The 11,571-nt window shown below is 38.4% G+C and overlaps 1 protein-coding gene across 1 annotated transcript; it reads right to left on the reverse strand.

Moving 5' to 3' along the window:
* Positions 1–40: 40 nt before the first annotated feature.
* On the reverse strand, positions 41–5,496 carry LOC110908468 (protein MODIFIED TRANSPORT TO THE VACUOLE 1). The gene is made up of 5 exons (XM_022153417.2): positions 4,982–5,496; positions 3,044–3,754; positions 2,256–2,411; positions 641–1,585; positions 41–338 (listed from the first exon to the last, which is right to left on the reverse strand). Exons 1-5 carry the CDS (start codon positions 5,186–5,188, stop codon positions 294–296), a joined length of 2,064 nt encoding a protein of 687 aa, XP_022009109.1. The 5' UTR covers positions 5,189–5,496; the 3' UTR covers positions 41–293.
* Between the last annotated feature and the right edge of the window lie 6,075 nt (positions 5,497–11,571).

The raw sequence follows: 11,571 nt of genomic DNA on the forward strand, positions 1-11,571 counted from the left end.
TTTCTATACAGGAAACTCAGTTTTATCGACAAGATTTAGATTATGACAACAACAATATTAAGAAGAAAGAACGAATTGTCCAGACACAAATCCTCAAAACAAGCTCAACTTAGAAACATTAACAGGGCCTTGTTCTTGTACTAAATCTAACAACTCAGATGACAATACACACTTGCATATATATTATTATTGTAAATATTCATCTACTTTTTTTTAACATAACCAATGTTATGGGTGTGTCCAAACTCCAGATCCAACTTTATTTTTTCATTCACAAACAAAAAATCACCCGATCATTGGTTCACCCTCCTCGGGTCACGAGCTGCTGCAAGATGATCCTGCAAGACCCATCAACAAAAAGGTCAAATGTGTCTGATCAATAAAATGAATGGGTTGAAGGTTATGCAAGGTCTGATCAAGTTCTCAATCTTTTCTATTGGATTAGAAAGGTGGTAACTTTAATCTATAGGAACATACATGAAGATCTCGGGTTCAAAAAACCCGTGCAGTAGCTTATTTTTCAAGAAAATAAAATAAAGGAACTGTTTCAAAAGACGAGAATGCAAGAAATATAAAACGAAGGGAAGTCATGGTGATGGTTAATTAGCAAGAGTCACAAACTTAAAGAGCAAGAGCGTACCGATATGAAATCAAACGCTCTAGTATCTTCTTTCTTTGAGTTGTTCATCATCGAACTAGGTGGTTGAGTTGCAGTGGTTGGATTAAAGATATCCGGAAGAGCTGAATCATACCCCCCAACTTGAGTTCCAGAAGCATTCGTTGCACCCATATTATGGGATTGCAGGTTCCCCATCTGTTGTAGGTTACTCATGGTTGCTAAAAACTGTTGCTGAGCTAAAATGCTGCTCATGGCACCATAATTCATTTGTTGTGACGTAAACGTTGCAGGATTAAACATCAATCCCGAAGATAAAGCATTATACGTCATAGGATCCATCGAGAACATGGGGTTATTAACGCCTATTCCATTCCCAGGTGCTTGAGATTTCAATATGTTATTCAAAACATCATTCGATTGATGACTTGAAGTCGTTATAGAATCCGAAAACATCACTTGAGAGTTTCCATTCGGCTTTTGTAAGGATTCATTCCCATCGACAGACAAACCGGCCATCAAGTCGTTAAGATCATTTTTCAAATTTCCTTGGCCTTGAGTATTTTCAGAGTTAGACCCGAAAATATCAAATAGTTCAGGCCCACTTCCACCTGCTGGTGCCTGTGTGGCCATTCCTGAAAAAATATCAGCTGTTTCATGTTCATCTGTACTGTTCTGGCCATGAAATGCCACATCAGCAAAGGGATCATCACTGGTTTTAGTTTCCCCATGCACGTCGCTGGTTGAACTTGAACCATCCATAAAGAAATCGTTGCTGAAAGTGGCGGTTGGTGTTGAGAGAGATGCAATGTTTTCATCTGTCTGTGTTGTGATAAAATTTGCATTTTCATCTGAATCATTGGTGTCGATCAAGTCTGGCATGTGAACGACAGTTTTCTCGGTCTTCGAACTTTTATCTGGCTGACTAATCCTGCTACCGCTTTGGTCCCCGTCAAGAAGGCTCAAGACCTGAACATGAAAGTAAATGTTCGACCTTAGGTGACTATGTGTGTGAATTAAATGCAAGAGTGAAATGCCATTTTCGACCCTAAGGTTTGGCCAGTTTCGCGACTTTCGTTCAACGGTTTGTTTTTCCGCATCTGGATCCAAAAGGTTTGAAATCTTGTCATTTCATCCGGATTGTTAACTCCTTCCATTTTTCTCCGTTAAGTCAGGGGTATTTTCGTCTTTTTTATTAACAAAAAGGGGAATTCGGTTTTCCCAGGGGTGTTCGTTCTTTTTACATAAAGTGAAAAAGACCAAATTGCCCTTTATGTTAATAAAAAAGACAGAAATACCTCTGACTTAACGGAGAAAAAATGGAAGGAGTTAACGAGCGGATGAAAATGACAAGATTTAAAACCTTTTGGAACCTTTGGACGAAAGTCGCAAATCTAGCCAAACCTCGGGGACGAAAATAACATTTTACTTTATGCTATTTTCTGTACTAAATAACAAGCAAATCCAGAAAAGTATGCTATTTTCTGTACTAAATGCAGAAAGACAAAAAACAAGCAATTCTATATTTTTTAAAATGCAACATGTTTTGGCATAACTTTGAGTGGTTAATTTGGAAGCATTTAATCTAGAGAAGAAGGTTGTACTAAATGCAACATGATTAGAACTGCTGGTAGCATACCTTATTTGCCTTTTCCCTCAAAGAGGCTTGGGGAGACTCCGAGCATTTTACGACTACATCTATATTTTCCGTAAAGTAAGAGGTGACGGTAGAAAAATGTTCATCTTCTTTCTTCCTCAAGAGTGCCTCAAGCACACACAAAGCTTTCACACGAACCTGAAAAACGTTGAATAGAAAAACGATGTGGGTACGTAGGGATTACAATGTGAAACACTAAATTCTACTGCTGTAATTCATTTGAGAAGACATACATAATGACTTGCAAAAAAGGCATCAAAATTAGTGATCTTTGGCATGTTAAATTTTAGAATAAAATGCCATTTTCGTCCCTGAGGTTTGACCAATTTTGCAACTTTTGTCCAGAGGTTTGTTTTTCCACATCTGGATCCGAAAGGTTTGAAATCTTGCCATTTTCATCCGGCTCGTTAACTCCATCCATTTTTCTCTGTTAAGTCGGGTATTTTCGCCTTTTTTATTTAGTAAGGGTATTTTGAATACTCGTACATTACACTAAATGCTTTTACATATAGTGAAAAAGACCGAATTGCTCTTTAGGTTAAAAAAAAGATGAAAATACCCCCGACTTAACGGAGAAAAATGGATGAAGTTAACGAGCCGGATAAATATGGCAAGATTTCAAACCTTGGATCCAGATGCGGAAAAACAAACCTTTGAACGAAAGTCGCAAAACTGGCCAAACCTCAAGGACGAAAATGGCATTTTACTCTATATTTTATGAATTTAGAAGATTTTAGAAACATATAAAATAGATTCAAGAGTACGTATACCTGCCACATGTGCGACTGGAGCTTGACTTCTAACGCGCGACTTAAAGCTAAAGCATTCAACTTTGTGGCCTCCGAAAGAAACACCTGAATGGCATCCCGAGTTGGTTGAAGACGAACACCACCAGATGTAACAATGGTCTCTAATAACCTCTCTTCACGGCTCTTTTCCTGTGAATAACTTGAGCTTGCATTCCCATTGTCATTATACGTTTGACTTATTTTATTATCCTGACTCCATGGTCCGGAAGCATTTGTTGATAACCGATTGTTATCATTGTAACTAGTTTCATTAGTCAATGATCTTCGCAAATTCGGGCTCCTGTAAGTTCCCGTGTCGTTTTTAGGGGTTTGAGCTTGTGCTATGCTATTCAAACCGAGCTTAATTGTCGCGCTTCCAATGCCAACCACTTCACTAAGAAACGACTTCTTATCCTCAGACGGTGGCATGTTATAATTGGTATTACCGAAACCTTCTATCCGCCGTGCAAGACCTTCGGTTTGTGGCGGTTTACTGTTGTCTTCACCAGCAAAAATAGCTGTTAAAGCCTCCTGTGCAGTTTCCCTAACGGACTTATTAAGTGCATCACCCTTTAACGGATCCGGTTGTCCTTTATAGTGAACTAGTTGCCGAACAGCCACCGAGTTCCTTTGCATTTCCCTCCTAAATTCCACACCAGACTTCCCCACAGCATACTTAATCACTCTTAAAGCCTACATATACAAATCACAAAAACTTAGCTGTACAAAACCAATTTCTTTTAACAAGAAGTACAAATAGATTTTTTTGGTTCTCGCTATCTCATCTACATCTTCTACATCAGTTTATTCTTTAGTCTTCACAGTACAGTTACTAATTAAACTTCAAAATTCAATTAAATGATCAACTCATCTTATTTACACTGTAAAGTTCGAACAAATGCTGCCAAACTAAAGTCCACTTTATTTGCAAATTGCAATTATAAAAGACATATTGTTCACCTAGAAAAAAAGATTTTTGGAGCAGGGGATCTCAGCTGTAACAACCTCTCTTCTTCGACAGAGAGGCAAGGTTTGCCACATCACACTCACTTAGACCTACCCCCTACCAATAGCTCTGCTATGAGTGGGATTATGCAGGCTACGTTTATTTATTATGTAGGATTTGTAGACTCTTTAGTGGGACACAAAGAGAGCTAATGTAAAGGATGAGATTTGATTGTTCCAATTCATCAAAAGTTCAAAACTTTGTGTTCTATTCTATGCTGTCAAAAGCCCCCTAGGCGCAGCCCAGCGCACCAAATGCGATGCACTCTGAAAGGCAAACTTTCATGCTCTCAGGCGCAGCTTCAGGGAATCAGGGCATTTCTTGTCAAATTCCGGCCAAAGATGGTTAAATAAAAGCCCCTAAATAAAGCTGGAATCAACATAAAACAGCCTAAACTAGCCCTAAACAAGCCCAAAACATGTCAAAAACCCCTATCATACCCAGTAAAATCCCACAAATAGCAAAGCTACTTATAGGGTTTGGGGAGGGTGGGATGTAGACAGACCTTGCCTCTATCCATAGGGATAGAGAGGCTGCTTCCAGAGAGACCCTCGGCTCGAAAACCCCTAAAAATGGTATTTTAGCTATGCACCTAGCTTAACAAAGCCCTCGCTTTATAAGCACCTAGGCTCTGGCCTCCGTCTTGAGCGCGCCTTGGGCTTTTGACAACATAGGTCTTATTTCAAAGCTAGGAGATGTTAAGGATCTCAAATTCTATAAACTGATCCCCTACCTAACTCCAGTAATTAGACTAAATAACATCCAAATTCAAACTCAAAACAATCACATGCTCTTAAACACACCACAAATAAGTCATCTAACAACCACAAAAACTAACCTAAGTAACCAATTCCAGTTCCACAACAACTTCAGATCTAATCTAACTTAATCAAATCAATCAGTAATAACAATACCTTTTGCTTAACAATAGGAGACTTATGCTGCAGGCGTTTAAACACAAATTCACAAATTTCTTTAACAACAGAGACATGAGACGACCGTAAAAGCTCACAAATCTCTTCCAATTTGTACACAGGCGTAACTTTATCCTCATCAGAAGTCGCTGCGTCGATCATCACCGATCTCCAGTAGGATTCCACCGCTCTCCTGCTCGAATCCATTGGTTCTGATGCTGATCTGTGTTGTTATGCGATTGGCTCAAACCCTAGATGGAGGAAACAGAGGGTTTTGTTGGTTTGATGAGTGATTGGGATTGGATTGATGTAAAATAAGAGATGTGGATTGAGATTGTGAAGGAATTGGATTGAAATTGAGGTGAATTTGGTGATTGCATGCAAGGAAAGGAAAGGAGCAGGATCTGGTGGGTTGAAAGAGTGGTGTTTGTTGAGAATTGCTTGGAGAGAGAGATAGAAATCGTTATATTATAGAGCCGACGTGTTATGCATCCGCCATCGTCCTTCGCCAAATGTAACCCTTTGTAATTTGTAATTGTAATGTAACGTAAATGTAATGTAATGTAATTTGTAATTGTAATAATGTAATGTAATACAAGGAAATACCGATTAATTATACGGGTAGAGATAAGGTTATTGTAAGTCCCGTGAAACGGATCTTTCAATGATATCAAACCTAATCTTGTGAAAGTGCGGAATCCAATCATAAGATGATTCAAGAAAACCGAAAAATATGAAATACGAACCAAAACGAAGAACACAACGAATCACCTTTAAACACTTGCACACGATTCTATTACTATCAACTAGCAAAACCGTCTAGTACAAGTGTTCACAAACAATCGCCTTCCTCTAGCTCTCTCTAGGAATTCTGTAACAATGAGGTTCCAACCCTAAAACAAGTTAGAAACTTGTTTATATACTAAGTCAAGCCCACTTCCCTACATGGGCTCCTCTTGGGCCTGCTTGGCCCACATGGCCTAAAGCTTGGCCCAAATGACCTATAAAGGTCCACAACCTAATATAAACTAACCCGGTAAAGCCCAGTTCGTAACCATAACCCGTTGTGTTAATTTGATGCGTCAGTCTCACACTTTAGGGCCTAACAATCTCCCCCTAGACTGATGCCATCAAATTGTCTTCATACTTGAAATCAGCAACGTCTTCAACGTAGTTTATGGTTGTCGCTATGCTGCAGATTTTGTGGAAGTTCTTGACTTCTGAACTCTCAGCTCTGGGTCTCTTTCTTCAGATTTTGTGGTTAGCTTCATATCAGGATCACGATCAGCATTGCTTGAAAATCTTTGTCAAAAAGAATGTGAGAGGAGGATTCTCAGCAGCTCTTTTCTTCTTCAGTCTTTTTCTTCCAAGCAGGTTCACGGTACTTCTTTAAATATACTTTCATTGTCAGACTGCGTTTCGTATCCAGTTCTTCTGACTCAGGTACATCTTGTTGTTGTGCTGCTTCAGGCTTCTTCAGCAACTAACAGCATCTCAATCTTCATCAACCCCTGTTCTTGATTGAAATCAAGATCTGCACATGCTCACAAACTCATAAGCAAACATTTCTTATGCCACAGGGAGAGTACCATATAAACACTAGGTACATCCAAGTACTTGTACTCGGATTTCACAATTCAAACTCTTTCAAATTTTTATGATCAGTCAAATCTTCAAGAACGGTTATAATAATTTTTTTTAATTTTAAGAAACAAATAAACACTCTATTTTTGGATTTTTGGTTTTATAGAAAAACGAGACACTATTTTTGTATTTTTTGAATTTTTCTATTTTCTTAATTTTTTTAATTTTTAAGAACTAAAAACAAATAAAAACTCAAAATATAAACAACTACCATAATATACAATTACAATTTCAACGGGATCAAAATTCGTTCTCAGGCAGACTAAGGAACACTTTTCAGCACGAGCCTAATCAAACTGGTCTATGCGATTGTCAATATGTTTGTCCACTTAAACTTTAACGCTCAACTTTCAATTTTTCAACTTCGTGATATTCTTAAGGTAATATTATACTATTATACCCGTGTGTCCCATTCCAAGACATACCCTCGCGATCAAGGTAAGCACAACGATTCATCGTAGCAGGTGAGTATACTGATGTCAACTTTAAGATATCCTGACTGTGTCTAGATCTGCATATAATCTGTTTTATCATGTTTTGATTTCTTAACAATGAACACCCAAATAAAGACTAATCAAATCCCGGAAATGTAAACAGCACACTCTATCATGCAAGTATCTTCCCTACCACATATTTCACAAGTCCAATCCAGATTTCTGAAATCTTAACTGGGAATAGGTTGAGAAAAGAACAGAATAGATCTTTTGCAGAGATGGTATAATATACAGATCAAATGAGTTTTTCTCAATTTGATATAGGTTTCTTTGGGTTTCTTTTGGGCACTTGAGGGCCTCTTTCGGGTGTTTAGATCTACAGCGCGACAACGTACAGCTAGGTCAGCATGTATCTGGATGCAGCAGAACCTGACGTTGCCTAGCACCTCTAGGTCAGCATATATCTGGATGCAGCAGAGGAGGTACACGACTTTTTTCAGAGAAGATTTCAGAATCAGATCAAAATTGTGTGTATCGGGACAACATACAGACATTCAAATAGAAATGAGCTAATTCCAAGTGACTTTCTTTCCTGGGGTCATGTACAATTTTAGTTCTAAGCAGAAGAACAGCCAAGATATCCCCGGACGATTCAACAATATAAAGACCCGAAACCTCAAATGTTGGCTATCAATCAACGCAAGATTTAAGACCATAAAATCATACGCTGTTGGTAAGTTACCCACATGGTACATAGTTCGTTATGTTTATATCACTTAGTATCTTTTATCATTTTGAGCGTCAAGCCTATCGACATATCGCAGTAGATCCTAGTCTTTTCAGCTATGGCACCTTACATGTGTTAGTCAAACCCTTTAACACGAACAGTTATTTCACTTCCCATATCATGCAATTTTTCTTTTTGGCTTTTTCATTTTTCTAATGTTTTTGTATTTTTCTCATCTTCTCCCCCTAAACTCTATATATGTCTCTCTCTCCCCCTAAATTTGTGCATAAATCTTGTATTTTTGCGCAAATTTACCATTTATAAGAGAAAGGACACTTTATATACAAGGTTATAAACTAAGAAAAAGGGAAAATATTTTTGTTTAACCGTTCTATCATCAGATTAAAGACTAATCAATATTCAAATCAAAGTACTGAATTTAAACGGTACCTTTTGTTGATCTTATCTTACTTCTCTAATCTCCTCCAAAGGAAACATATCATCTGTAAAAAAATTGAACTTTTTGCAACAGTGAAATGTTACCCGTTTTTATCTCTGGAACAACCGCTATCAACATTCCAAAGATTGTCAACAGCTCCTCCTTGGTTGTTCCTGAAAAGTAAGGAGATTAGTAAGACATGGGTACCCAGGCCATCGTGGTCCTGGGATTTCCTGAAGCATCAAAATAAGACACTTCCTTCAAACACAAGTCCCCTTTTGTTTCAAGGATTGGAGACATTGCTGCTTTGGATTTGGGTTTCCAAATCTGTTTCGGTCTAGCAAACGCATTTGTTGCCTTCGGTTGAGCACCTTTAGCTGTTTCAGGTTTGTTAGTTTTAGAAAAAAAAAAACATTTTTGTTCATGAGAAGCTTTGCGTTTGTTTTTGGCAGCATTCCAATCCTTATCAGAAGGTTTAACCTTGGGATTCACATTCTTCATTGCCTTAGGTGAAGATACCTTCATCGGCTTAGAATGGTAGTTATCCTTTGGCGTAACCCTCCGATTTTGCATATAATAGGGTATATAGGGACGATGTGTGCAGTTTCTAGCAATGTGACCAGCAATGCCGCAATTGAAGCATGTTTGTCTCTTCACATAGAAGGCATTCTGATCAGCTTGTGTAGCTCTTGCAGGCCCTGAAGGATGAACCGGTCCTTTCAGTGCTTGTTTTTGTTGCACATTTCCAGCAGACGAAGATGAATTTGGATGCCTATACTTGTCGTTTGCCGGGGCCTTCTGTGGTGGAGATTTCTTTTGATTCTTCTTGTTTTGATGAGACTGCAAGTCTTGTTCAGAAATCTCACCAGTCTTTCCGAAAGCTTTGTTAGCACAGTCAAATGCATATTTTTCACATTTGCCATTACTGACTGGCTTAACAAAGGCATTTTTCACAACACGGGCCTTTTGAGGACTATTGCTGCCCGTTGAGGACTGTGGAGAGCCTGATCGTTTGTGATGTTTAGGCTTCTTATTTCCGCATCCTTTACCTGCTCGCTTCAGCTCTTGTTGCTTGATCCGAACCTTTTCTTCACTAACAGAGGGTTCAGACTGTTCAGCTTGCGCACTTGTAGCCTTGTTCACGTCAGTTTTCACTTCATCAGCTTTGGTAGGATCCGAGAGTTCTGGTTTGTTGGATGAAATACCAGAAACTTTAGTAGAAACTTCAGCTGAAACATTTGACGAATTTTCAGCACAAGACGGTTCTGCACATGACACCCTTGAGCTGAATTCACTAGAATCAACTGATTCCAATTTCTCAGAATCAGCTGCTTCAGGTGATTCGCATTTGGAATCAGATGGTTTAACTGGCTCATTCGTTTCGTTTGTCGATTCAATCTCTGTTACGCAAGCATCAACGTTTTTGCCCAAATTATCAGACCTGAAATTAATCATAGAGTGAAAAAATGAGCAAAAAATGTCACACACATGAGAACTTGATGCTTGTTCATCTCCAACGACACCTTCAACTTTAACTTCATCTGCAGGGAAAGACGAAGCATTAGGATCAAAAATACCCTTTGAAACGAGATTTACCGAAGGAGTCGCTCCTTTATCAACAGGTCTGCTGTTGATTGATGACTTATCAGTTTTAGGACGGTAAGCCATCTTGTCCTCATTCATCAATTCCTCCTCAGTCATGGGTAAATATGTGTAGTTGTCATTATAAGGAGGAGGAACTTGATTGAATCCCAACCCACACCCCTTCTTTTTCTTGTATGCAAGTTGTTGATCACACAGGTTTTGGACTAATTTGCTGGAAGAATCAAATTTCTTAATATTAAGCTCATTTATTTGATATCTATCTCTGATATCTTCCAGTTCCTTAGTTACAGTGCAAAGTTTCTCCTGAACATAAAGGAGTTGACTTGATTTCACACTTACATCATCCTTGAGTTTGATGATGTCTTTTCGCTGAGCTTCAATCTTTTCTTTATAAAGTTTTTCATTTTTAGCCAAAGTGAAATTTTTCTTTTTAATGTCATTATAATCTTCGATTAGCTCAGCGTTGTGTAATCGATACACCTCATTTCTTTTTCTACACTCAGGAGTGCAAAAAACAGAAAGAATCTCTTCACGTTATTTAGTAATTTCTCGAGCCAGGGGTTTGTTAAACATAAATGCTGAATTTTGTGATGAGTCAGCATTGTCATAAGATTTGATTAGTGAGATCAGCTCATCTGACTTCATTTTGTAACAGTGGCAGTCGGTTGTCACTATTATCTGATTAACACTGCGAAACCAACTACAGTTCGCCTGATCTGGAATCCCTTTTATAGCATCCAGAAGCTTTCTGTTGCTCATGTGAGTAGACACCACCATCTCTGCCTTCTCCATTTTAGAGAGCAGTTCAGCAAAACGGCCTGTAAGTGCTTCTATAGATTCACCATATGAGTATCTAAACCCTTCAAGTTCCTGCTCAAGCACCTCTCTCTTAGAAGACATTTTAAGATATGATCCCCCAAAAATGTGACCCTTTTTAACAATTTCCTCAACACAAGCTCAAAGCGAGAACCCATGTACTCGCCGACTCAAATCCTTTGCACACGAATGAACCCGCTGTCTGAATCGCGCCTCAAAACCTGTCAAACTGAATTCACCACCAAACAAACCCTTTTTTTATAGAATAAACCCTTGTTAATTAGAAAATAATAATTAAATTTTTAAAGATTTTTAAGTTACTTTAATAAATTTAATAAAAATAAAGGTTTATTATTATTAACTATTATTATTATAAATAATGATTATGTAATGATGAGTTAATGATTAATTGATTATTATTATTAATGATTAATACCTAAAATATCCCTGTACGTCGTCTTCTACGTTAAACCGAATATCCAAAACCCTAATTTTTTAAAAAATCAACCACCAGTAACGATTTATGATGACGGTGACTGGAGTGGTGGTCGGAGGTGGTGGTCGCTGGTTGTTGCAGGTAACGGCGACGGAGATGACAGTTGATGACGTTGAAGAAGACGTCTGGTAGCGAGTATGACGATAAAGATCAGTAATGGTGGTTCAGTGTTTATCAATGATGATAAAGATCAACTCGAAACGTGAAACTCGAAGATGATGAAGACTAAGGTGGTGGTCGGAGTATGACGATGCTGACAATGTGTTATATGGTGATACTACGGTGTTGATGGAGATGAAGTTGCTCGATGGAAGTGGTGATCGGACGGTAAAGGTTAAGACGATTCACAGTGGTCCACAGGTGATGAATGGTATTGAAGAACGATGACCGGAGAATGCTGTGACTCGGTGACGAGAGAGTTAACAGTGA

The sequence above is a fragment of the Helianthus annuus genome, chromosome 14 (assembly GCF_002127325.2).
Source record: "Helianthus annuus cultivar XRQ/B chromosome 14, HanXRQr2.0-SUNRISE, whole genome shotgun sequence".
NCBI classification, from domain to species: domain Eukaryota; kingdom Viridiplantae; phylum Streptophyta; class Magnoliopsida; order Asterales; family Asteraceae; genus Helianthus; species Helianthus annuus.

Coding starts and splice junctions, on each gene's coding strand:
- LOC110908468 (XM_022153417.2), bottom strand. CDS start 5,188: ATGGATTCGAGCAGGAGAGCGGTGGAATCCTACTGGAGATCGGTGATG. Junction 3,755..4,981: donor CTCCTATTGTTAAGCAAAAG/GTATTGTTATTA, acceptor TTGTATATGTAG/GCTTTAAGAGTGATTAAGTA. Junction 339..640: donor GAGCGTTTGATTTCATATCG/GTACGCTCTTGC, acceptor TGGGTCTTGCAG/GATCATCTTGCAGCAGCTCG.